General features: G+C 43.4%; 1 protein-coding gene across 1 annotated transcript; it reads left to right on the top strand.

The window, feature by feature from the left end:
* The first annotated feature begins 9,720 nt into the window (after positions 1-9,720).
* ERI1 (exoribonuclease 1) lies at positions 9,721-27,105 on the top strand. Its single transcript, XM_084835053.1, has 7 exons — positions 9,721-9,961; positions 12,065-12,252; positions 14,560-14,770; positions 15,563-15,646; positions 17,676-17,785; positions 20,077-20,191; positions 21,292-27,105. The coding sequence occupies exons 1-7, from the start codon at positions 9,872-9,874 to the stop codon at positions 21,529-21,531; spliced, it is 1,038 nt and encodes a 345-aa protein (XP_084691179.1). The 5' UTR covers positions 9,721-9,871; the 3' UTR covers positions 21,532-27,105.
* Positions 27,106-27,603: the final 498 nt, after the last annotated feature.

The raw sequence follows: 27,603 nt of genomic DNA on the forward strand, positions 1-27,603 counted from the left end.
CATCCATTCGGTGGCTTCCTAGAGGAGGAAAGAAACTTTATATGCCGCTCTCCTTCAAGGTCAATTCCTACCTCCAAAGGTAAGAGGTCTGCTTGTGCCTGAGAAATATTTAGCCCCGAACAAAAACAATGCTTGACTAAAAAGAGCTTTTAACTTATTGCCCTTTCTGAAAAGAATCTTCATGAGAAAGTTATCATTATAGGGTTGTATCCAATGATGGCCACCCACCAGCAGAATAGAGCCCCCAGCACATACTTCAAATTTGTTGTAGAGGGCTGGTGAAGTCCACTTGCACAACATTGGATTTAACCCATTATTGTTATTGTTATTCACTTATAAAGCACCTGGAAAGGTTCCTCCTATGGAAGCACCGAGTCATTGCTGACTCCTAGAGGGACGCCTGCTTTTGCTGGCGTTTTCATGGCAGACTATGTTGGGGTGGTTTGCCATTGCCTTCCTCAGTCGTGACTACCTTTCCCTCGGCAAGCTGGGTACTCATTTTACTGACCTCGGAAGGATGGAAGGCTGAGTCGACCAGAGCCGGCTACCTGGGACCCAGCTTCTGCTGGGATTGAACTCTGGTCGTGGGGGGAGTTTCAGGTGCAATACTGCCGCCTATCATTCTGAAATGCTGTAAAAGATAACAGTCCTTCCCTACAAGCTCAACAACTGAAAGACATGATACAAATGAAAAAGGGAATGGAGAGGAAAGAAGAAAGAGGAAAGCAAGCAAATTCAGGCACCAATTTTTGAAATCATATAATCTCAGCTTTATCATCTGTGGATGGACCTCCTTGCCTCTAAGTACACATACACAACCTGACAGCCTTTAGTTCCCTGGCTGATGGCAGAAGCTTGAGTGTGATTTCCTTCAGATCTGCAGTCCCAGGCAACTGGCTGTTGGAGCTAAGGGTTCTTTATGGCAGGGCAGGGAAGCAAGTTTCCTGCCAGTGCTCCTTCTCTGGCTGATCAATCTGGCCAGGTCGGTCTTCTCCTTGCCATGATGTTCTTCCTGGAAGTCGGCTGTGGCCTCCCAGTCGCCTGTGGCCTCCCAGTCGCCCCTGGTCTCCTGACTAATGGCAAAAGCACTTCACTTCAGCTCTGAAGTCTCAGCGTGACACTTACGTTGTCACTAGAATGTACAGAGGACCACTGCGACAAGGCATTAATTACACTGTAGGCTGAATCCAAATCTCTTACATGTTTGCTTTTTCTGCAGATACTTATACTGCAATCCTGAAGCCAAAAACAGATGTTTTGATAAGCCTTTAGAAGTAAGTGGCACTCTTTCAGAAGAAAAAATATTGCAATGTCACATTTTCTAAAATTCCTTTATTAGAAATATGCTAAGAAGTGTAAGAGGGTTGAGGTGATGCCTTACTAGTAGTTAGTTCTTACCTAGAATCCAGTTCATTGCTTGCCCCCTGGTGGCAAGTGGGAAAAAAACACCAGCAATGCTTACATACCATCTTCACATAGGTTTACATAGAATTATCAGACTGTACTTTTTGCTTTTCACAGCTATTTTGCCTATGTTAACAAAAAAAAATTCTCAGTGTGCATGTGTATACACACACACACACGCCAACTAAGGATAACACTTCATGAATCTGATTAAATGAACTCAACATATACTGTTAATACAGGCTATCTTCTTGCTTTAAGCGTTTTTTGGTATTAAATAGTTAGATTTGGTGCTAAATCCTGCATGTACTGAATTTTAACTAGATAATACACTAGTGACTAGATGGTACACAGTGTTTTAGCTCTGTATGAAATTTCCTGTTCTTAACTCCTGTCTCTTAATTTACCATTTTATTGTTAGCTTGTGCGTGTGACTGAAAACCACTGTGTGTGTGTGTGTGTGTGTGTGTTTTAATGGTCTCATTTACATCAACTTTTTTTAAAGGTTCTTCCCAACACAGGCACAAAGCCAGGGCTTTTGCAGAGTAAACCTCTTTCTCCAAAGAAAATATTTAAAGCAGGTGAGCAGCATTAATATATCAAGCACAGTACCTGCCATCGTCCATTTATTTGATGCAGCTGGTCACTCTAGTTGTCATTTTACTCAAAGATAATATTAATATCTAGCAATCAACAAAATGCATCTATGCATTTGCCTGGGCTCTGAAAGAAGAAATAGGATGCATAGATACATTTTAGCAGCCAATCCATGACCACTTGGAAGGCAAAAAATGGAAAACATCGTATAAACTGTCATGCATGGGGATCTCATCAGAGCAGAGAAACTACATGGCCCTCAGACTCTGATATGATCAACAGAGCAAGCATAGATGGTAAAAATTAAGGGATCTCATCTTGGTGGCTCCTCAAACTAAGGTTTTACTGCCAGTGGACTACCCCATTATGAATTGCTGAAGGCTGTACTCTGTTGCAACAGCTGTCCTCTGCTGTTTTAAAAGCCAAAAGGATTATTGTTCTTCCGGTTAAAGATGAAAAACTACAAAAGGTTATCAAAATATACCTCAGCAGCTGCAGTGTGTGAAATAGCTGTGCGTGTGCAACAGAGACCAAGAAGCATGTACCTTCCATTCAGAAATGTAAACGTAGGGAAGGAACTGAGCCATGATGAATTGAAACTCTAGTGAGTCACACTACCAATGTTTTAACAATTATCCCCAAAAGGAAAAAATTCGGACAAAATAGAGACAGTGACTTGCCAAGCACAGGTAACAAAAAATAGGGGCTATCTCTAGTAAATAGGGACAGCAGGAGCCTATGGAATACGTTTTGCAATACAGTTAACACAGGTCGAACTATTAATATTCCAACTATCATAAATCCTCTTCCATCATGGAAATATCTATAAGTGATAGGATTGCAATCTTTATTTAACTTAGAGCCTTTCTGCATGAGGCTTTTATTCCTCACTCATGGTGGTTTGTGGGTCCTTTACACGATATCGTCATTCTCAAGAGCCTCTCTAGTGCAGTTTTTTTCTTATGAGAAAATCTGGTATTTTTCTGAATGGCGTTATAGAATCCTTTTATTTATTTATTTATTTATTATTAAATTTATTAATCGCCCATCTGGCTGCTCACGCAGCCACTCTGGGCGATGTACAACATACAATAAAAACAGTTTAAAACAATAAAATTCTACAATAAAAACATTTTCTAAAATACCCTAACCCACCCCAAATGCCTGCCTGAACAGCCACGTTTTTAATGCATGACGGAAGCTCATTAAAGAGGGGGCATGACGGAGTTCCCTAGGGAGGAAGTTCCACAGAGTGGGGGTCACGACAGAAAAGGCCCTCTCCCTCATCCCCACCAGTCTAGCTGTCCTGGCTGATGGGACAGAGAGAAGGCCATACACAATCCTTGTGTATTTGTGCAGTTCCACCATACCAGAGTGCCCCCTAGTGGTGGTGTAATGGAACATATAGAAAGGCAGAGAAAGAACCCCCCCCAGAAAAACAATGTGTAAAGGAGCAGGTCTTAATTCCGCAAAGAATCCAGAAGCAGAAGCCTTGGTAAAGGTGCAGGTTAAAACCTCATAGAAAAGCCCTTAGAGGACAATCTAATAGGATTGCCACTCTTTCGATGGAGAGCTCCAAGATCAGAGCCCTCTGCCCATCTAAAACCCTGCAGAAAAGGCAGGTGGAATGACAGAGGGGGAAATGCCCCCTATTCTACCTTAAACCCATTTTCAGCTAGACATCTTCCAAGGTTGTAATAGCAATCTTCCAAAACCTTTGGAAGAGGAGCCACTATAGAGCTTTCCATGACAATTGGGGGGTAGGGGGGATCCTCACTCAGATCTCCCCCCAAGATCATAGCTCGTGGGAAGGGTGTAATTCACACCATCCTATGGTCCCTGCAACACCCTCCCAGGGACCATAGGCTCTGTTGATTGGTGAATAGATCAATGAAAGCTTTAATTAATTGGTTGGTGAGGGCAAATGTCAACAGTAGGGAATTGCGAGTGAAGACCACATCTGTTTAATTTTTTAAGCTATTTCATTCTCGTGTGTTTCATTCTGGAAGTCTTATTGGTCAATAGACAAAACAGTCTGGGAGACTGGGACTGGGAGTACAAGCTGTTCTGGATGGGGTAGCACTCCCTCTGAAAGACCAAGTCCACACTTTGCAGGGCGGGGGGGCTCTTGGGTCCAGCACTGCTCTTGGAAGGTCAGGTGGCTGCAGTGGCCAGGAGTGCCTTTACTCAGTGCCTTTACTCAGCTTCGGCTAGTGTGCCAGCCACACCCCTTCCTGGAGAAGGCGGATTTGGGCGCAGTGATCTATGCTTTAATCACCTCCCATTTCAGTTACTACGACATGCTGTATGTGGAGCTGCCCTTGAAAAGTGTTTGGAAACTACAGCTAGTGCAAAATGCAGTGGCCAGACTGCTGTCTGATGTGCATTTTACAGACCACATAACACCTGTCTTGAATGAAACTCACTGTTTCCAAGCCCAGTTCAAGGTGCTTGTATTCAAATGGTTTGGGCCAGGATATCTGAATGACCACTTCCTCCTCCCATGTTTTATAGTTGTCATCCAAGGCCCTATTGTATGTCCCACTCCCTAGAGAGGTTAAGATGGTTGGTAGACGAGACAGGGCCTTTTCTGTAGCACACCTTGATTATGGAACTCCCTCCCTAGGGAGGCCAGATTGTCCACCTCATTACCATCTTTCAGATGACTGGTGAAGAATGCATTGTCCCGTTGGGCTTTTAACAGATTGTAATGCAGTCTGTTTCGGCTGAAAGAAGATATCCTCTCCTGTTTCTATTTGCCCGTTTTGATGTATTTTGCTTTATTTTTAAATTGGTCCCAAGCGTGGTGTTGGAGGAACCCAGGACAGTGGTTCTGGGTGACTTCAGCTTCCATATTGAGGCTTCTCTGGAGTTCTGGCTCGGGACCCCATGTCCTCCATGACAACCAGGGGGCTGTCTCAGTCTGTCATCGGCCCAACACATGAAGCAGGGCATACCGTTAATTTGGTTTTTGCTGCAAGCTCTGAGATGAGTAGTCTGAAAAGAGGGGGGGGGTGTCCAAGTAACCCCATTGGCATGGTCAGACCATTTCCTGGTGAGATTTGAACTTACAGTATTACTTCCCTCCTGCGGGGGTCAGGGACCCATTTGGATGGTCCACCCCAGGAGACTGATGGGATCCAATGGTTTTCTGAAAGCTCTTCATGATTTTCCATTGGAGAAAGCTGGTGATCCAGCTGAGGCCCTAGTCTCGCTGTGGAACAGTGAGATGCAGAGGGACATTGACTTGATTGCACCTGAGTGCCCTCTCAACGCTGTGGAGCCTGCTCTGCTCCCTGGCATACTAGGTAGCTATGGTCAATGAACAGACTGGACGTCGGCTAGAGCGCAAATGGCGCAGGACTCGAACTGAAGATGACTGAGCATGCTCCAGAGCACACAATCATGCCTATTGTATGGCAGTGCTGCAGCAAAGAAGGCTTACTTTGCTGCCTCTTCAAGTAGCCATCCAGGGACTGTTAAAACTCTCCTCAACAAATGAGGCCCTGGTCCCCTCAAGGACCTGCTGTGACCTTTTTGCATTGCACTTTGAGGGCAAAATTGCTCATCTCCGTAGTGAACTTGACACTGTTAGTGCAGTTCTAGTCGAGGTGTCTCTCGCCACCAGCTGCCCAATTTTGTGGGATCAGTTTCAGTCACTGCAGCCTGATGATGTGGACAAGGTGCTTACAGCAATGCGACTGACCATGTGCCCTCTCAATCCTCCTGGCTAATAAAAGCTAGCTGAGGGTGTATGACTAGGTGGGCCCAGAGTGTGGTGAATGCTTCTCTACAGGAAGGGGTAGTTCCTGCTGTCCTTAAAGAATCATAGAATAGAATAGTAGGGTTGGAAGGGGCCTACAAGGCCATCATAGTAGTACAGAGGTTGTAGTATAACCACTCCTGAAGAAGCCCACTCTGGATCCAATGGTTTTAGACAACTATTGCCCAATTGCAAATGCCCTTCTTAGGGAAGGTACTGGAGTGGGCTGTGGTAGAACAAAGGGAGGGTAAGCCCTGCATGTGGGTTCCTTGTCGACAGCTGGTTGGCCACTGTGTGAACAGAATGCTGGACTAGATGGACCCTTGGTTTGATCCAGCATGACTGTTCTTATGTTCTTAACTGCAGGGACTCTTGAAGGATAATGATTATCTAGACCCATTCCAGTCTGAGTTTTGACCTGGTTATGGGACTGAATCAGCTGTGGTCGCCCGATGGATGACCTTCATCGAGAGAGGGTCGAGGGAGTGCAATCCTGTTAATTCTGCTCAACTTGTCATCGGCTGTTGATACTATCAACCATGGTAGCCTCCTGGATTGACTCTGTGGGATGGGCATTGGAGGCACTGTGTTACAGTGGTTCCGGTCATCCTGCAGAGTTGATTTCAGAGAGTAACATTGGGTGACCATTCCTCGGCCCCTTGGCAATTGAGCTATGAGGTTCCACAAGGTACCATCCTGTCCCCAATGTTATTTAACATCTATATGAAGCCACTGGGAGCGACCATTAGGGTCTTCGAACCAAGTGTCATCAGCATACTGATGACACAAAGCTCTATCTCCCTGTGACATCTGAATCAGGGGAGGATGTGCAAGTCCTGGATCAGTGCCTAGATGTAGTAATGGGCTGGATGAGGGCCAATAAACTGAAACGGAACCCTGGCAAGACAGAAGTCCTGAGGGTGAGTGGTTCCCAGGTCTGGGAGATAGGGTCATTGCCTGTTCTGGATCTGTTCTGCACTCCCTCTGAAACATCAGGTTTGTAGTCTGGGAGTACTCCTAGATCCATCACTGTCGATGGAGGCTCAAAGTGCTTTTTACCAGCTTTGGCTAGTTCGCCAGCTATAGCCTCTCCTGAACAGGGATAGGTTGGCCACAGTGGTACAAACGCCAGTAACCTCAAGACTGGATTACTGCAATGCGCTCTATGTGGGGCTGCCCTTAAGGCTGCTCCAGAAGCTGGAGCTAATGCAGAATGCAGCAGCTCAGCTGTTCTTGGGACCTGTCCCTTTTCAGCATGTAACTTTTTTGCTGAGGGAGCTGGACTTGTTGCCTATTCACTACCGGGCCAGGTTTAAGGTTTGGGTACTAGTGTACAAAGCCCTAATCAACTTGGGATCAGGATACCTGAGGCGGTGCCTTCTCACTTACCAACCTACCCAATCACTGAGGTCATCAGAGGGCATGCTCCTGGTGGTTCCACATGGACCTATGGCCCAAATGGAGTCCACCCGGAGAAGAGCCGTCAGTGTGGTGGCTCCTGTCCTATGGAACTCCGTGCTTCTGGAGGTCAGGCAGGTGCCAATACTGGGTTGTTTTTGGTGCCTCCTGAACACAGCTCTTTTCCTGGAAGCCTTCCTTGGTTAACCAGCCTCGGTTTTATTGGCACTGTGTGTTTTTTTAAGAATAATCGTAATATCGTGTTTCTTCTTTTTATCTTTTGTTCATTTTATCTCTTGTTTACCACTCCGGAATCTGTTTAGATGTGGAGTGGTATACAAATATTTGCAAAAAAAATATTTACTATTGCCTTGAATGCTAATTGGGTGGAGAGGCAATATATAAATATTTCTAATAATAAATAATAAGTAATTAATAAAGTAAGGCTTTTCCTTCTAGACAGACAGTGTAACACTTGCTTTTAAATTGCAAGTTCCTTTAGGGTACAATCCTAGGTCCCCTAGACAGTTTCTGGAGGACATTGGATAATTCTGTTTCTGGGTTCTGAGGTCAGAACCAGGGCTCTGACCTCGGAGCCCAGAAACTGCACTCCCCACCCCCTCCCCCTTGCAGCTTGCATGGTTCTCTCCTCACTGGCAGCATCTCTACACTTGGAAATGAAGCGTGGAGGTGGCAAAAGGGAGTCAGTTCCAGGGGCAGGGAGGGGTCAATAGAAGCTGTCTTCTCCCCCCCCCCACCCGAAGCTGCGCCTAGGTGAAATCGCCCACTTGGGGATAATGCAGGGCATCTGGCGCATGGAGGTGAGGATCACCTCTGTTCTCTGGCTGCCCTGAATTTGATACTTGGCAGCCTCTAGAGGCTGCCGACTATCAAGATAGGATTGCATCCTCTGTATCTCAAAAAGTTTTAATAACATGCAAATGTATTTAAATTTCATAGATGTGTTAAGAGGCAGCTACCTAATCAGTAGACACTCTAAGTTTCCAAATGAGAACCAACTAATTATTTAATTTGTCAACAGATGAAAAGCCAGGGCAGAAAAACCAGCGAGGAACTGCACTGCTCCAAGATGGAGATGGTTCAACTGTTCCAGCTACCAATAATGCATTCCTTACCAATGTAAAGACTACAGACAAAAATAGCAGACACAAAGCTGATGTTTCCAGATCTTCTCTTTGCACCTTACTATAAAATTTCCTAAGGGAATCTTAATGAATTTATGCTAGAATTTTGCAGCCAGCCAGGAAGAACTTAATTACGTTTCCATGCTAAAGGTATTCCGTTAATTAAGAGTACTTCCAGATGAAACGTTTATTGTGCAATCACCTTGCCTTATCCACGGACCTTTACTGGAGGCCTAGATAGTGTTGTCTTCCATAGAATCATAGGATTGGAAGGAGCCTACAAGACTGAGTCCAACCCCCACCCCACCCCCGCTCAGCGGAGGAAGCCTGATTCCCAGGTGGTGCCCCATCCAAGTACTAACCAGGGCTGACCCCGCTTAGCTTCCGAGATCAGATAAGATCGGGCACATCCAGCCCTTTGCTTGTGCCATGTTTCCTCCCAAAAAACCTCTGCATGTGCAAAAACAGAAAGGCTGCACAATGTGTCTTGATTGGTGGTGCTAGGAGCCCACAGTGCCATATTAATAGCATTTTCCTCTGCAAGCTTGTCTAATCCTAGAGTTGGCAGCACGATGCCCCCAAACCTCCCTTGGTGCCCTCTAAGGGCCTGCCATTCCTCAGTTTCAATTTTTGAAAAAAGAATGTAAACGTCGGGCGGCTGGACAACAGCAGAGTCGCCCTCCTTTCTTCTCTTGGACCTTTCCCCTCTGTGCTCAGAGCATTCTTCACAAAAGGAGAGGAGGAGGGTGGGGCGACCAGCAGTCTCCTGTTTTATCCCTTTCCTAACAAGCCCCAGCGAGCGCAGCACCGCCCTTTCCACGTCTTCACTGAGCCACTCCTCTGCTTCCGGGCTGGCAGGCTCTTTAGGAAACAGGGTCCTGGGCGGGGCCTGAGCCCGAACCGGCCGGGCTCTTCCTCTGACTCAGCCTTCCCCAACCTGGTGCCCTCCAGATGAGCTGGACTACAGCTCCCATGGTTCCCCAGCAGCTGGCTAGCGAATACCAGCGCTGGCTCTTCGGCTTAGAAATGGAGATGAGCGCCACCCCCTAGAGTCGGACGCGACTGGTTGGGGACATCTTTGCCTTCTTCCTGGCACACACCTGGAGGGAACCAGGCTGGGGACGGCCGTCCTCCATTGTAACGGGTTTATAAACAAACACGGAGGGGGGGGCCCGCGACGCTGTATTGGACGACCGGCGAAGGGGCGGGGCCAGGAGAGCAGAATGAGCCAAACAGACGCGTTCTCCTCTGAAAGGGGGCGGGGCAGAGGCAGGGCGCTAGGCGGGGAGGAGCGGAGAGCGAGAACGGTAACGGCGCCTTCTTGCGGGCGAGCGCGCTCAGACTCACTTTCCCTCCCCGACGTAAAATCGCGGAGGCGGTCCCCTCCTAGATCCCGCCCACCAATCAATCATCGGAGGAGGTGGGGGGAGCCCTTCGAGGCTCGTTCGCCTACGTCACCTTCGCTCCCCTCATTCGCAGCTTCTGGTTTCTGCTGGGGTTTTGTTTGGCTTAATCTTCCGGCGCTTCCCGCGCGCGGAATTTTCCTGTGACGGGACGGGGGAGGATGGAGGAGCAAAAAGAAAACGTGCCGCAGCAGGAGTTACCCGCCGAAGGCCAGGAGGAGAAAACAGAAGGTCGCGCGGCCGGGTCGCTGGTGAGTCTTGCGGGTGACCCCCTCGCCTCGCAGATGAGTCGCCTCCCTCCCCCACCCCCTCCCCCTCCCCCACGAGCCGAGGCGCCACTCATTCCGCTCGCGCCCCCCGGCGCGCGTCACGGGAGGCGGCAGAAGCCATTTGAAGGGGCGCGCGCTGGTCGCCGTTAGCCCCGCCCCCACCGGCCCGCCATGTGGCCCGGGCCACGAATCTTTTGCGTTTAAATTCCGTCGTACTTCCAAGTAAATGTATCTAGGGCTACGTTCACGGGAGGGCAGGCTTCAGGCGTGCAAGATCGTCTCTCCACCCCACTCCCCTGGGATCCCCGAGAGCCACCAACTGGCGCAAAAAACGTAGAATAAAAGAGTCTATGATCTAGTAACTCTTTGGGATATCGGAACTGAAACAGAGCTCACAGGCCTTACACCAGACACATCCACTTCTGGCTTAGTTTATTACACGAATTTGTATACCGCTCTCCAGTAAAATTATCACAGTGGCTAACGTAGTAAAATACAACAACATAATCGGTGTTCAGCAATAAAGTTATAACTTAGTAGCTGGGTTTCACTTCAGGAAAAGCCTAAAGATGTAGGGCTTAAGCAGGTGTCTTAAGACAGTCGCCTGCAGTTCTGATCTTTTACGGCGACAGGGCGCACATTCCAGCTTTCTTCATCTCAGCAGTATAATTTCGGGTTGAAGTGGAAGGGGTTGTCTTTATGTTGTAGCTATTGTTAAACAATTGGGACTCCGAAATCCTTGCCAATCTAGTGTAAATCAGTTTGCTCTACCTTCTGCCTGCCCCTGAAGAAGATTAATTGCTGCCTGAGGCGGTTTTTGCCTGGTGGAAAAAACAAGGAGCCTTACAGACTAACAAATTTATTATGACAAAGAGTCTTGTGGCACCTTAAAGGCCAAACATTTATTGTGGCATAGGTTTTCGTGGAACAATAACCCACTCCCATCAAATGTGTGGAGTGGTATCAAGCATTTCAGGTATATGTACTGTATGTGTATCTGAAACTCAGTAACACTCTATGCCTCTGATGAAGTGGGTTAGAGAGTACAAAAGATTATGCCAGAATAAATGTGTTAGTCTTTAAAGAAACAGAAGACTCTTTAGTGTTTGTGCTGCAGTAGACTAACAAGGCTTCTCCTGTGGAAATTTATTTTGGGCACAATCTGATGGAGATAGTCATCAGCCTCAAAACACAGAGGCTGACAACTATCCAATGCAGGGCGGCTGGAGGTGATCCATGCTCTGGCCACCCTGCATTTTTTTCTAGACAGGCAATTTTGCCTGTCTAGCGCTTCAGAGCAGGAGAGGCTGTGTGGCACATAGGAAGCTGTATAATGCAGCTTCCATTGTCCTTGCCCCTGGGACCACCCCCTTTTCCCCCTCTCCGCACTCCATTTCCAAGTGTGGAGATGTAGTCCACATGGAGAGAACCATGCCAGCTACAGCTGTGAGAGGAGCGTGGTTTCTGAGCTCTGAGGTCGAAGCCCTGGTTCCAATCTCTGAGCCCAAAAAAATCCTATGTCCCCCCAGATGCTGTCTATGGGACATAGGATTTAAAGTGCCAGAGGGAGAAATCCTAAGAAATTTATTCATTTCTTATAAATATTTTTATCAATATGCGGTCCACAAAAAAGTTTTGTGGGCCGCAACCCATTTCACCAGATGCATGAACTATTATCCTGAGCTGCACTTCAATAGAAATTTTTTTTAATAAAAAATGCATACAAATGTGTACATTTAGAAAAATGTGCATAGCAATATGTATGAATTTCCATTGTGTGGGGAGGCTCTCAATGTGATGTGAACCCAAGCTGGAATGAGCTTGGTGGTGGAAAAATGAGAACCTGGACAAGATTGAGCTTGACAAATTGGCCCATCCATACAGCTGAGTTTTTTATATAATGCCCTGGCCAGTCTAACCCCTGGACCACAGTCTAGTCTAGTGTATTTATTTCGAGATCAGCAATCCAACAGATGAGTTGAGTACAATTATTGTTTTAAGCTTTTGAGGGTCAGGAAGAATATGTCAATCTTGATTGTTTTATATTTTTTCTCATCTAATTTTTTCTCCCTTATAACGACATAGCCTTTCAACCAGAGTAAGCAGCACTGTAGATTTGATTGTCAAGAAGATAATAAAAAGATATCCATGTGCAGTTCAAGTGACTTCAGTGACCCAGTTTATAAAGAGATTTCTCTGACAAATGGTCATATCAATAGAATGAGCAGAGATGAGCTTAGAGCTAAACTTGCTGAATTCAAGCTTGACACCAGGTAAGCATTTGTCAAATGCCTGTCTTTGGACACAACAATGAGTTTCTGATTGCATATATAAAGATGACCCAATATTGTACTTTCAAACTGGTGAATAACCAAAGTTATCTGGTCAATGTACAATACATTAAAACAGAGCTTTCCGAACTGTGTGCCGCGACACATTAGTGTGTCGGCAGCAGTGTGTAGGTGTGTTGCGTGAAATGCAGAAAATTGTGTGGAAGGGCACTGCGGAGCTCCCTTGCTCACGTTTGCTTCCCTTGGCCCCTCCCCCGGAACTTCCTAAAGCAGCTAATTTAAAGCAGCTAAGGCTTAGCTGCTTTAGGATCATGTGGCGTCTTGACAAAGGACGCACATGATTGGCGGTATTGGAGCATTAGGTGAGGTAGAGGCGCGGGGAGGGGAGGCGCCGCCCTGGGAGCAGAGCTTGGCCGATGCCAGCGCAGAGAAGTGGCAGCAGCCACCAGCCCTGTGATATTTCGAGCGTGCCCTTCACAGACTTCTGCACTGCACTCCGGCTCGGCCAGACCAGAGTAGCGCGCAGGTGGAAACGCCGCCTGGGACTGCACCAAGCGGGCTGTCCGCCCTCTTGGCCAGTCGGAACGGAGCTCAGTGGAGGCCAGAAGCCTCAGAATCAGCGTGCTCCCAATCACCCGGGCCAGCGCAGCTGCAGGCTGTCACCCAGTCAACCCACCTGCTGCTGGCTGAAGGGAGGCCACCCTCCCAAACCCAATGTGGCAAACAGCAAGCCACCCACCACGTGGCATAATTTGATTTATGCCATTTATTTTTATTTTTACTCTGCTGTAATTGTGGATTAACCACCCACCGGCAGTGTACCACTGGAGAGTGCTGGAACTGGACTCTGGACATAGGCATTGCAAATATTTACAGCAATATAGCCTTGTAGTGAGACATATATATTTACACCATTTTTGTTGGACTTTTGCTTCTCTACATGTGTTTTTGCAGCTGAGCTCCTACCTGGGCCTATGTGTCCTAATATGTATTGTAAATACTTTAGTTAATTTTGTTTATTTTTCACATTTTTTTTGCACTTATTTACATACTGTTACTCATAAATGACAACAATGTATGTTATTATCTTACAAATCATATATTTTTAAAAATATAAATGAAAGGTTTTCATGAGATATGTTCTATCCCTATACATTTCATTATTACAATTTATGTATGTGTCTGTATCTCTTAGAACGGGTTAGTTTAACCTCCGGTTTGCTAGTAAAACTGAATTACCGTGTCACGAAATGATGCATGTCTAAAAAGTGTGTCATCAACATGAAAAGTTTGGAAAGCTTTGCATTAAAAGCATAATACAAACACTCAAAATTAAAACAGTGCAGAATAAAACCAAGATAAAACCAGCAGTGAAGAATAAATCCATTACAATATTTTAAAAATATTAAAATAGTACTAAAAGCACTAAAGACAGTACTTAAACTGCCTGGGAGAATAAAAAGGTCTTCACCTGGCACTGGAAAGACCACGACAGAGGCACCTGGTGAGCCCAGGTGCCACCACTGAAAAGAGCTTCTTGTAGCCTCCTGCATCACCTCATTTGGCATTGGCACCTGGAGGAGGGCCTCAGACTTAATGTTGGGGTAGGATAAATATGGGAGGAGTCATTCCTTCATGTAATCTGGCTCCAAGCCATTTAGGGCTTTAAAGGTACTTTGAATTGGGCCTGGAAATGGACTGTTGGCCAGTACAGATGAACTTCTTGCAGGTAATAACAAAGTTTTCACAAAGTTATAAATACAAATATATTCTTGAATTCTGCAGTAAAAGGAGCAGGTGAAATGTTTGAAAGGCTAATCTGGTGGGGAAAAAGAATTCAAGGGCAAATTACTGCTACTAAGGGTGCAATCCTATGCGTGTTTATACAGAAAAATGGCTGGCTGGGGAACGCTGAGAGTTATAGGACTGTTTTCTGCCCAAATATGCATAGGATTGTGCCGTAAGAATCTCAGTGTTTCTTAGGGCAAAAGGGTTTTTTTCTGATTCTTGTGGAAATATTTTTGGGCTTGCGTTAACACTGTCATGCCTTTCTCAAGGGAAGTCTACACAGTAGGAGGAACTTCCTTCTATGGCTTGTTGCATTTAAGTACATCAAAACAGGCCATTACTGTAATTCCCTTTAGAGGAATTTACCAGAGACAGGGCTGAAGTTTGCAGGGAGAGCCAGCATACAAATGGACTGGGAGATGCTTCCTCTTACTCAGCCCTGTGCTGAAGTGCTCTGAGTTAGTGGTGGACTAACTATGATATTTTCTTATCCTTTGGCAGAGGAGTGAAAGATGTATTGAAAAAGAGGCTGAAAAACTACTATAAGAAAGAAAAGTTAATGCAAAAACAGCCTGTAAATACAGCTAATTACTATGATTACATCTGTGTTATTGACTTTGAAGCAACTTGTGAAGAAGGAAATCAGCCTGAATTTACACATGAAATAATTGAATTTCCTATTGTCTTATTAAACACTCGGACATTAGAAATAGTAAGTGGCCCTGTTTCCTGTCTTTTAAGTACTTTTATAGCTGCTTCAAGAAGTGGAAATAACATTTTAAATACAGAATGTTAAGTAAAGAGGATATGGGTAGTATAGCCATAGCCTTTAAAAAAAGGAAATAAACACCCTCTCTAAGAAAATAAGTTTTTAACGTGTGCTTGCTGATCAATTTAAAGGCACTTTGCCCAGCTGATTATTAAAGATGATGTTATGTATGTTTCTGCTACAAGGGTAAACACATACCTGGAATGGGGCGGGGGAGAAGCAGCTTGGGAATGGAAAATGATTTGGGGTGGAAAACATAGCTAATGAGGGCAGGGCTAAGCACCCTGCCTTGCCCCTTCTCTGCAATTGCAGCATTTTGAGGCAGCTTAAAGTTTAGCTTCATTATCTACAGTTGTGTGTAACAGTTTGCTCTGGAAGATGTGCAGGATCATATCCAAACTTACATATAAGTGCACCATGGTGCATGCATAGCTACCTAACAGCTACTGTATGCTAACAGTCATGGTGCTGCTTGTGAACCAGCAAAGATAACCTGGAGAATGTCCCTGTCCATAAGAAGGAGGGTGACCAGATTTCTCTTTCATAAATGATGAATGAAAATATTGCATTTACCTGTTGGCTGCTAAAGTTCAAATACAATAAATATTTTGTCTGGTTGCTTGCTAGTTATTACCTTAATTATTAGCCTCTCTTTTCTATGATGCTATAAAATGGGATATAAAACAATCTGCTGTATTGTTGCCAAATGATCTAAGTATTAATTTAATCTTGTAGGAGGACACATTTCAACAATATGTGAAACCAGAGATTAATCCTCAGCTTTCAGATTTCTGCATTAACTTGACGGGAATCTCTCAGGTAACATTCTTTGCAGCTGACCCCAGTCATGAGCATAAATGAAACAGGTGGTTCTAAAAGGTTGCTAGTTTTGAAGTGCCTGGCATCCAGTTCCAAACATTTTTTAGGTATTTTGAAGGATTGCTGGAACTAATTCCAACCCCTATGCAAGGTAGAACCACTGTGGAACTAATTCCAACTCTCCTGTAAGGTAGGACTGTCCACACCTGGTCTTCAAGTCCCCAAAATACCCAGTAATCATCCTCCAAGGCAAAGAGGCACTGAAATTAGTACTGAGGATATGCAGAAGGAATCACACCAACTAAAGGTTGGATAAAGGTTATTTAGGTAAAAGGGGTGGAGGGAAAGGGAAAAATGTAAGTAGCAGATTGTACAAAACAGTAGAAAGCCAGATTACTTAAACCAAAAAATACATAGAGAGCCTTGTAACTGCACACCCAAGCAAAATAATAAAGCTACCTAGCTTATCCTTAACCATACCTAAGTATGGGCTTTCCCAGATAGTATCCAGCCATCAGCAGGTCCAAAAACCACCAGAACAAAGAGAGACAACATGCCTCTACCTCAGCCCCCTTTTTAAGGCCCAGCCCTGGCAATCCAGGGCAGATTTCCCTTAGCCAATCACTGGCTGAGCCCCTGGGTGGACCACCCCTGCCTCTGAAGGGGCTGGAACTCTCCACCAAACCCAGCTGGTATCACTTCCCCAATTAACAGGGACTGTGCCTGGCCTTGAAGGAAGGGCTGAGGAGCTTCTAGATAACACCCAATTCCAGGTGGTTACATCAGACGTAACAGCACAGCCCAATCTCATGGTGGAAAGCAGGCCGACATTCTTGACAGCTATAGTGATGGCCTTCCAATTTAGTCTGATAAATAAACAAGCTTCCCTAAAAGATACCTTAAACCAATATCTACTATTATTAATCTTCCTCTGCAATGCACAGACACTGGACAGTAATGCATTCTAGGCTGCACTCTGTTTGGGTAGGACATTGGCAAACTCTAACATGTCTAGCCAGTACACCGTGTAACCGGAGAGTTGACCTAGAATGTGCCTTATATTTAGGAGTTCATCAGGAGATGTATAAAGATTTCTTGACAGGCAAATTGAGGTTCAGAATACTTTTTTGAGGGTAAGAAAGTTGAAAAGCACTGTTCTGGGGGATAAAGCAGAATATAAGAGTTAGGAATGAAGACACCAAGAATGTACAATGTTTAGATGGTAAGTGGATGTGTTGAGATGGGATACCACCATCTTAGATTTCAGTACCTTTATTGCTGCTTCAGTGCCCATTGCAGGAGGAATAGCCACAAAATATGTTTGTGATAAGGATATGGCCCTGAAACCCATTATGTTCCTAAACGTTCGTTAGCAATGCACTTAAACTCACATCCCTGAATCTACCAAAAGACGATTATACTGTCTAAAGTCTGCTGATCTTAATGGTTTTGTTAGTTACCAAGCCTAATGTTAACTAGTTTACATTTTACAAGCTTTGAGATGAAGATATATATTTTTGGTGTTAAAATTTCCATAATGCAAAAGATACAGCTGAACTTCAAAATTGTTATTGGTATTATAATGGGTTGAGTAATGTGAAAGGTCAGGAATGGGATCTTTTTCTCAAAGCCTGATTGCCAGGGTGTGCAAAGCTGGAGAGGGATGGAGAGAACTTGAGAGAAAAGGGGGCAGAGTGAGAGAAAAAGGAAAGTGAATAGAACTGATTGTGTGTAAAAAAAAAAAAAAAAAAGGAGGGGGGGGTCTGGCCCTGCTTAATGCTGGCATGTGATCCCCAGCAATTTCCCCCAATGGAATGCAGCCCTTGTAATTCCTCATTCCTGCCCTAAACTGCTAGTTTTATTTTTGGAAACATAAACTTTCTAGCAGACTTTTAATGATATGTCCTATCCAAAGTCCCATTTTACATTAATGTTACATCTCAAAATGTGTTCCTCAGTCTCTTTTTAACTTGGTTCCCAGTATGCAACATTTGTATTTTCATTAATTGCTGGTATTACGTATTTCCAGGACCTTGTAGACAAAGCAGTTGAATTTCCAAAAGTTCTGCAACATGCTGTAGATTGGATGAAACAGAAGGAACTGGGAAGTAGATATAGCTATTCCATATTAACTGACGGGTATGTCATAGAAAGAGTTACTCATGTGTTTAGTTGATTGAAGTTGCTTATTTTTTAAGTGCAAAACCAGTCATTTTACTGCCAGCCGAGGAATATGTTTTACAAAAACTAAGCTACATTGCTGTTCTTAAATAATTCTCCATTAGCTTTCCTTGGGTCATTGGAAATGTTCAGGTAGGAACTGAAACTGTTTCTGCATTTTTTTACCTGAATTGGACGTGATGATACTTAAATAAAGCCATTCCCAAGCACTCCTGTATCTCTCCCCACTTGCTGTCTGGTGCTGCTCCTGAGCAGAACAATTTTGTACCTAATTTAAGAACATTTCCATATCCTGGAGCATGACATAGATAATATTATGAAGAGAATAACATTATAAAAATATTTACCTATAATATAATCCTGCACCTAGTAGATGTTTACATCCATTTGAACTGAACGGGGCGGATTTGAAGCATGTTAGTATCTGCCTGGGAGCACTGAATGCAGCTGGTTTGTTTGAAGGGCTAGATTTGAGCAGCTGGCCACAAACATGTTCAATTTTCTCTTTGGTAATTAAGATAGCTAGATAATGGTTTATTAGCAGATACTTTCTCATGACTTTTCTGCACAGAGGTTCCAATCCTGCACCTCTGTGCCTGTTTATTTTTAAGCAGTTATGTCCTACAGGGCCAGGATCAAGGGTAGGCATAGTTGGGCACCTGCCAAGGTCACTGACAAGAGCCCCCTGAAGTTGCTCTTCCTCTTCAGCGTTGCAGTCTGCTTGTTCACCTGCTTCTCGCTCTGACCCTGACAGTGATGGTGATGAGAAGGAGCAGTAGATGCCTCTGCCTCCTTACTCCCTGCCTGTCTGCCAGTCAAGCAAGCAAGTGGTAGCAATGATGAGAAAGAGGGAGAGGAGCAACAGCAGCTGGTGACAATGGTGGTGAAAAGCTAGACTGACTCAGGGAGTGGGCCCGTTGAAGGTGTCTTACCCAAGGGCCCTCAGAAACCTGGAGCCAGCATTGATGTCCCACCATTTTAATTTTAAAAAGAATTCCCAAGGCTGATTCTGTATAAAGTAATATAAAACATAATTAAGCAACAAAATGAAATGAGTAAGATCAATAAAATGGCAGGAAATAAGTAAAACAGCAGAGTGGCATAAAGGCAATATTAATATCCTTGTAGAATTAAAATCTTGGGCAAATCAAACTATTTCAACTGGCACTCAAGCAGGGTTGGTGTTGGACGAACCTGTCTAGGGAGGGAATTCCATAATTGAGGCAATCACCACAGATGAGGCCCTATCTCTGGTTGCCACCTGCCCAACTTCCAAAGGTGGGGACACTACTACCATCCTGCCTCTGTGTTGAGATCTTCAGAAGAGGCTCCTCTCTGTGTATCATCCTTGTGAGAAAATCATCTACAAAAGAGAGGGCCATCTCTGTGGGGACCAACTTAGGAGTGCTCTCCACAGGGAGACAAGAAGACTAGTGCTGACACACTATTCTTTTGGGCACCAAATTAAAATGCTCATGTATTCTGAGGAAATTTTTGTCATTTTAGAACTGAATTAAATGCCAAATATAATTGATATTAGATTGATTGCTTTTTTAATTTGTTGCTTTTGTGGGTTTTATGTCTTCATATAATTCTAACAGTTATACTGGCCTGGTTCACACACAACGGAAATCCAGGGTTTTTTTACCCCTAGGTTGTCGTGAACAAGCCAGTGTGCAAACCACAGCTTGCTCGCTTCTGCTGCCAGCGGGAGCAGTGAAACAAACCAGGGACGCTCTGGCCCGGGTTGTGTAGCACAAGATCCAAACCCAGAACTCTGGCTTATGTCTCTCCTGAGAAGCCAGAGTTGGAACCCAGGCTTTAACCAGAGTTCTGGGCTTGGACATTACACTAAACAACCTAGGGACAAAGTATCATTGGGTTGTTTAGTTGCTGCTTCTGGGAGGAGGAGCCAAGAGGAAGTGATCGAGCAGCATATACTAGCACACTGACTCGTTTGTAACACTCTAGGGTTATTGTTCTTAAATAACTGGGTTGTCACTAAGTGCAAACCGGGCCATTGTATTATTTTTATAATTCTGTGTATAATTCTCTGGGATGGCCTCTGACAATGAAAGCATAATACAGAAAATTATCTTCAAAGATCCTTTTATCTAAACAATTGGAGAGGTTGATATGGGAGTTAATAGCCTTTCAGATAGTTCTTCATTTGTACGTCCCATTGACATCAAAGGAACTCCTGCTACCACAACTGCATTGTTAAAGACTGTGGGTTTTTCTTTTTTAAGGTCTTGGGATATGAGTAAATTTTTAAATATCCAGTGTCGTGTTAGCCGTCTGAAATATCCTTCATTTGCTAAGAAGTGGATCAATATCCGCAAGTCCTATGGGAACTTCTATAAGGTTTGTACCTAGGTGACTTATCATTTCTGAAAAATTCAGTGTACAGATGGGAAAAGTGAAAGTCCAGGAAGTTCCTTTTCTGTGTCAGGCAGAGGAAGGAATGTAATTATGTGTAATGACTAGCAAGGATTTATTTAAGGTCCTGTGTAGCGTTGGCTCCCTTCCAAGCCAGTACATACCACAGTTTCAAAATTCATAACCTAAAGCTTTACTTTTTGTCAAAAAAACCCTTGACTTCCAGAGTTTCCTCTAACTTGAGGAGCTAGACATGTAATATAAATTACTCCTACTTGGGGAAATCTACATCTCTAATGCTCTATGTCCTGTTCCCCTATCTTTATTTATAAGCACTCCATGAATTCTTCCTCATTACTGCTGTTAATATATAGATCAGGAGTGCAGAACCTTCAGCTTTTGCAAAATGCAGCAGCCAGATAAATAATTGGGACCAGAAGTTCTGAGCATATAAAACCAATTCTGGCCCACTTGCATTGGCTGCCTATATGTTTCTGAGCCTGATTCAAGGTGCTGGTTCTAACCTATAGAGCCATACATGGCTTGGGACCACAGTACCTGATGGAATGCCTCTCCCAACATGAACCTACCCAGACACTGTGATCAACATCTGGGGCCTTCCTCTTGAGTGTCTCCTCTGAGGGAGGCAACAAGGGAGAGGGCCTTCTCAGTAATGGCCCCCCAGCTGCTGTGGAATGGCTCCCTTTTTGGTGCCAGGTTAACATTGTCCTCCCAGGCATTTAATGGCATATGATGGGGCATCTATGCCTGCTGTCTTGTTTTGTTCAGCTGATTATGTAAGTTCGTTGTATTTTGTGTTATCAGTATTGTACGCCACCTAGAGTGGCTGAGTAGCCAGCCAGATGGGCAGCTAATAAATCTAATAAATCATGTCCAGTATTCTGTTGTAATTGTTTTTAGCTGTTTAAATTGTTTTAAATTTTGTATATTTAAATTATTTCATGCTGGTTTTAGTTGTGTATTGTTGTGAACCACCCAGAGATCTTTCCTTATTGGGCGGTATGGAAATGAAATAAATAATAAATACAATAATAATAATAAATAAAGGTCGTTTCCACTGTCAGGTTCCCAGAAGCCAGACTAAACTATCAACCATGCTTGAAAAGCTTGGAATGGACTATGATGGACGGCCTCACAGTGGGCTTGATGATTCTAAGAACATCGCACGGATAGCAATTCGTATGCTTCAGGATGGATGTGAGCTTCGGATGAATGAGAAATTACATGGTGGGTTGCTGCTGACAGTATCCTCCTCTGCCCCAGTAGAGGGAGCTCCTGCACCACAGATGCCCAGGTTTCGATAAAGATTAGAAGTTGAGTTATTCTGCATCAGGGACCAAATCCAGTACCACCTAGGACTGCAATAGGCTGTTTCAGTGGACTTAACAAACAGTGTTTGTTCCCCAATTTAACACTTCTCTGACATTTACGATTTGTCACAGTACCATAGATGCACTTAATAATGTTCGTTAGTTTTATGACCATCTCAGTTGATCAAACTAAGTTTGATATAAATTCTCCTGGTAGTTGTTAAAATAGTTTTCTATAAAGTAAAAGTCAAACTGAACCACACAATTTGGTCTGCAGTTGTAAGACTGCTCTTTACCTAACCAATAAGACATAGATGGTTGCAATAAGTGTTGAATAGCATAGTTGGGTGTGTTTTTGCTTACTTTTAATCTCTCTCTCTCTGCTTGACTTTGTAGAGCATTGACCAAATTGGCTCATGGACATTGGGTGTTAGGTCTATCCACCTTTAACCCAATTAATAGATAATTCATACAGTAATAACAAACATTTGCCTTTTTTGTATTCAAAATGCTTTAGAGCTCAGTCCAGCCAACATTAGACACTTTTTAGTTTCATTAAATTCAGCTGGTTAGTTAAGCATGTTATTAACATTCTCCCATTGAAAGCAAAGGAACTGAAATGTGCTTAACTTTGACTGGATTACATTTCTGCTTATTTTTCTTCTGTTGTATCAAATAGTGTGGTGTGACATAATGTGGTGTTGAAAGTCCACTCTACCTCTATTGTAAAAAGATAAGTGGAAAGGCATATTTTCATAATAATTTCATACAGGATTTGGCTTGGGATTAGAGGTGAATATTGTATTAATTCATACCTGTGACCAAATACAAACTTGTTACTCCTGTGTATATAGAAAAATAACTATGCCAAGCAGTTGGGGAAATCTATAAACCCTTGTTTCAAACTTTCAAGTCATACTTAATCTGAAAGGTTTTCTTTAATAAATACTACTCCAGTTTCTAGTGGTACATAAAACATTGTATAATGTAATATTTTAATACATTTATGTATAGCTTTTACTTGTGTTAGTGAGTAGATGCTTCTGTCTTTTGGACTGGTTTGCTTAACACATTTTCATCCCAGCCTTCTTCCAAGCTAAGCTTATGTGTGTGTTATCATAATAACTCAGAGGTAATTCTGCTCAATCTATCCATCTCCAGCTGTCTAATAGTGGTGTCCCACAGTTGGTGTGCAAATATACAGGTATAGACGGCCTATGAGAGTAGTACAATTTTAGCATGAATTGCACCATTGTAAAGGTATTCTGGCTACCCTCGAGTCAGCTATGTTAGAGTAACTATCCATACTTGATTTGCAGTAGTTAGAGTAACTATCCATACTTGATTTGCAGTAGTAACCTGATGTAATGCTATTCCATATATCGAGCTACAGAAGGGGCAGTCTAGCCTCGTAATGGATGAGACTATCACTCTCAGTTTAAACCACAGGAAGCGACCCACTGACAACCTAGGCAGCCAACTGTATGTGTATCATTTGTTAAGTGAAAACATTTCTCGTTTATCTCAACAAGAATTCTTATCCAAGAATGTAAGGTCTCTTTTGGACTAGTTAATTAATGCTTGTCATGTTTTTTTAAAGTAAATTTCCCGACAATTTATTTCGTTACAAATTCTGCTGAGAAGTTCCATCAATTAGTAACTGTTTTGTGCTACCTCTTGGAAGTAAAAAAGCTATTTAACATTTTGGCAATAAAGGGGATGAATGTTAAAGGCCAGAGTCTGTCATGTAATTTCCCAAACTGGGCATAATGCCATTTGATTTGGTGAATAGCTGAAGGTCTCTTTGCCAATCTAGGTTAATGCACTTGGGCGAAGACTTTGCTACTGGACAGAGATCTGTTGGAAATTTGTTTTCTTATAGCCTGATCTAAAGGCATACTGAAGCAGCACAATTCTTTAGGAGGAGGGTGTGCTGACAATTATGCCAGGGCAACATCACAAACCGTGTTTTGTGAATCTTCAGAAAACACCTAAGCACCTAAAAATGCTTAGCACTCTCATGGTATAATGTTCCCCAGTCATGCAGTGGGATAAACTAGTGTGATGTCAGAAGCCAAGAAAAATTAAGCCACCATCTTGGATGGGTCCACCACACCTACATCATGGCTCCCCAACCCCCTGGGATTGGGGAGGCATGATAATTGCTCTGATTTCCCTCACCCTTTTCTAACTTTACAAGCAGTAGCATGTTGGAAGGGCAGAATGAGGATCCACTGGCATTCCCTGACAGTGCCGCAGATAGGCACTGTGGAATCCCAGAAAAACACAGTTCCATCCCTTACTGGGCAAAGGGAAGGTTGGGAAATAATATTAACTGGGCTAAGGTCGCAAGTAGGATGCCTGACCATCGATCTGGGAGCCAATTGAGAAAATGTATGTTAAATGTAGAATGAGGTGTGCATCCAATTTTAATTCTAAAACAATTCCCCCACGTGTCAAAAGTTTGGGATAATACTGGCATGGCTGATGTGCAAGGTAATTTATTAACCATCTCATAGTGCAAAATACATGGATTGACAGTTCCCAGTAAATAAAAGTTCCTTTCATTTAGTAAATTATAATTACAATAATGCCAAAGATACTGAGCTTCCACTATGAATTCACAGGTGTACTAAACCAAAGTTCTCTTAACTTTCTACCTTCAGGGAACACACTACTCATTGCTGTTTGCCACAGAACCCCTGAGCACTGCCAGAGGATTCTGGAGTGCTCACAGGATGAGGGATGAGGTGCCAGTGGGTCATACAGGTTAGAGTGCTGGACTGGCCCAGGAAGACTGAATTTGAATCCCTACTCAGTCATGATGCCCACACAGTTACCTTGAATCAGTTGTAGTCTTTCAGCCCTCTCAGGGTTGTTTTGAGAGTAAAATGGGATTCTATGATTGTTGAGTTTCTTTGCGGAAGATAGGGTGGCTGGCCAGTTAGGCCTCACCGTGTGAACTGAAAATATACTCCATCCTGAATTCCCCAGAGATGCACTGAGGAGATTGGAACTAGTAGGCAAACATATATTTTATTTATTCATTGAATTGTTTCAAGGAAGCTGGTCTGTCATGCTGAAAGTACTTCTTTAGACAGTGCATAATTCATGTATGGAATTCACTTAAAAGGGGGTTAGACAAATTCATGGAAGGGGCTTCTAGCCATGCATGACAAGTGGGATTTGTAACAAAATGCTCCTGTTCAGGGAGCCAGCCAAGCTCTTCCAGATTCTCTGTTCCATTCTCCTACCCCCATTTTCTGTATCCCCACTCCCAGCAGCCAGTCAGCATTCAGGGCCCACTGAGTATACTCAGTCCTCATAGGGTTGTTCTTGGTTTTTGTTTTGTCTCCCTAGAGTTTTTTTCCCTAAATATTTTTTGTACTTGATACCTCTCTTTTGTGCATGGATGGTGCCATTTTGATTGCATCAGGATCCACACTTGGAGAATGAGCTGTTAGTATACAGCCCTGATAGTGGACTTCCTGGAGGCATCTGATTGACCACTACAAGAAGCAGGATGCTAGAGAGGGTCGACCTTTGTTCTGATCAAGCAGGACTTTTCTTACATTCCTGTGTTATCGTCACATTCAGAACCTGATATTCCCTGAAACATTTCATTCTTGCACGAAGGGGACTTTTTTAGAAAACTGAAACATGGCAGCACATGACGTTACTGAAAAAAAGTTGCCAACTGAAAATAAGGAGAGCTCCTCAAATTCTCATGCAGAGGGTCAGCACAAGGTTATCAAATGTTAGTAAACAAGGTGATAGATTGCCAATGGACATCTGCCTGCTGACTGTATTGTGGGGATAAAGGCTAAAAAAAGAGCAACTACACCAAGGTAGCCTTGATTTATCTGTTCAGTTTGTTGCAAAATCCTTATCTAGGGGCAGAATACAGCCAAAGGTAAGCATATGTAAGTCCCATCGGTTTCAGTGAAAGAGCGTTAAGCACATGCTTCAGTCTCCCATTGAATTCAAATTGCTTAATTTTGGCTGGATTGTGCCCTAAATTTTCAAAACATTCTGCAAGCTATCACACTGAGAGATTCGGAAGCATTACCTAGGTGACAATCTAGATGTAGAACACCATCAAGACTGCAGTGTTCATATGCAGCATATGGCCAGATGCATCTTTAGACACAAACAGAAGTGCATCTGATGCCATTGGTCATTACACGTATTAGTTGGCTATGACAGGACCAAGGCTGTTATTTCTATCTGTTTTCCCATTTATTTTCCTTCAGTAGGGCTGTTTTAGGTATTCCCACCCCACTCCCTTAAAGCCCTTTAGGGTGCAATCCTATTGAGAGGCGGCCGCCTATCCAAAGCAGGGCAAGAGAAGCATGGAGGGGATCGTTCCCTCTGCACTTCTCCTGCCCTGCATTTTTGGCTAGATAGACAATTGTGGCTGTCTAGCCGCAGGAGCACGGAGCAGGGAAGGAGGCTGCTATACGACCCATAGGATGTGTCGTACACGCAGCTACACCTGCCCTGGAATGCCCCCAGCCACACCCCATTCTGGCTGGACTGTTCCGCACTGCCTTGGAGGCAGCACGGAAGTGTGGGGAGGTCGGTTCCCAGAAAACAGCATATCCTATGGCCATCTAGCCACTGTCTAGCGGCCATAGGATTGCTCCCTCTCTGTGGTTGCTGTTATGTTCATTTTGTCTCTTACCTGATTTATTTACTTTACCATTCCAGTAACAAAGTCCTAGCTAGGTTACTCAATAGCCAGTTCATGCAAACAATTCCACTGAATACTATGTCCTGACCTGTATTACAAAATTAATAAAAGTATCATTAATAACTGCTGATACACACAACTTTGTAATTTTAAGTATAAAAACTTTTTTGGTATTGCTAATTTCAATAGAATTAAGTACAAGTTTAATTCTCTCCAATATGGGGTTGCAAAGTACTTAACTTTGGAAGGACTAGGGCATAAGTTAATATAGTATGAACACTGCTTGGGTTCTAAATTGGCTGTGACTTATTCAGCAAAGATTTGAAATCATAGGAAGAAAAGGAAAATTAATGTCCCTTTTCAGTGTTAAGAGTTATGAAAACAGCTGAAAATAAAACAGCAGCAATAATAAATTCCTTGTATAAATTCATGGTGTATACACATAGGAGGAATAATTAATCAGAATCACACAGATAAAAATTCTTACTACTGCTGCTTTCCATATTTTCAGAATGTCTTCAGTGCTTCTCTAGTTGAGCATACCTATGTAATTGGCAATCTTTTACACAAGTGCTAGGCTATTCATCTGCAGACAGCTTCTTCTATTACCGTCTTAGGCTTTACACTGCAGATACAGCTTAGTTGCATGCATTTTAAGCGTATTTTTCTCAGGCTGCAATCCTATGCCCATTTATGTGCGAGTAAGCCCCACTGACCTCAATAGGACTTACTTCTTGGCAGACATATATAGAATTGCACTGTAAAAGATCTTTTCTTGCTTTGTTTACCATCATGTCTGAGGAAGAATTCTGTGAAACTCAAAATACTTGCCCAATGCATCATGAATCATCGTCTTAATAAAAGTGTAGTTTTTGTTCCTGCTTCGATCTTTTTTTCTAATGAATCAGCATGGCTACTGTTTTTGACCCACATGCAGTTCTGGTCACCCAATACCTAAGATTATGGAAAAGATAGAATGGGAATCAAAACCATTTAGGTTATAATCCTATGCATGTTTAGGCAGAAAAAAGTCCTACAACTCCCAGCATTCCCTAACCAGCATTGCTGGCTGGAAAATTTTGGGAGTTGTGGGACTTTTTTCTGTCTAAATATGAATAGGATTGTGACTTGAATGTAGTTGGTTCAGTGTTAGTTCAAATTCAGCAGCATCTGTAGTTCTGATTTTGTTCTGGTTCAGGGTAATAAATGTTCAGTAATTGTGTCAGCACACACAAACCAATTCAGTTCCAGGTCACAGGACAAAATCTAAGTATAGATAATAAAAGTATATATAATAGTGATAATTTTACACAGTTGGGCAAAGCCAGGTCTAAAGCTGTTAAAGCACTATGAAGCATGTGTAAAACAAATAC

This window comes from Heloderma suspectum, chromosome 2 (assembly GCF_057233095.1).
Source record: "Heloderma suspectum isolate Gila_16-S chromosome 2, 16-S_ref, whole genome shotgun sequence".
In the NCBI taxonomy this organism is placed as follows: Eukaryota; Metazoa; Chordata; class Lepidosauria; order Squamata; family Helodermatidae; genus Heloderma; species Heloderma suspectum.

Excerpts from the sequence above, each read along its gene's own strand:
- ERI1 (XM_084835053.1), top strand. The coding sequence starts at position 9,872 with ATGGAGGAGCAAAAAGAAAACGTGCCGCAGCAGGAGTTACCCGCCGAA. Across the intron at positions 12,253-14,559 it reads GAATTCAAGCTTGACACCAG|AGGAGTGAAAGATGTATTGA; the intron begins GTAAGCATTTGT and ends ATCCTTTGGCAG. Across the intron at positions 17,786-20,076 it reads TATTCCATATTAACTGACGG|GTCTTGGGATATGAGTAAAT; the intron begins GTATGTCATAGA and ends TTCTTTTTTAAG.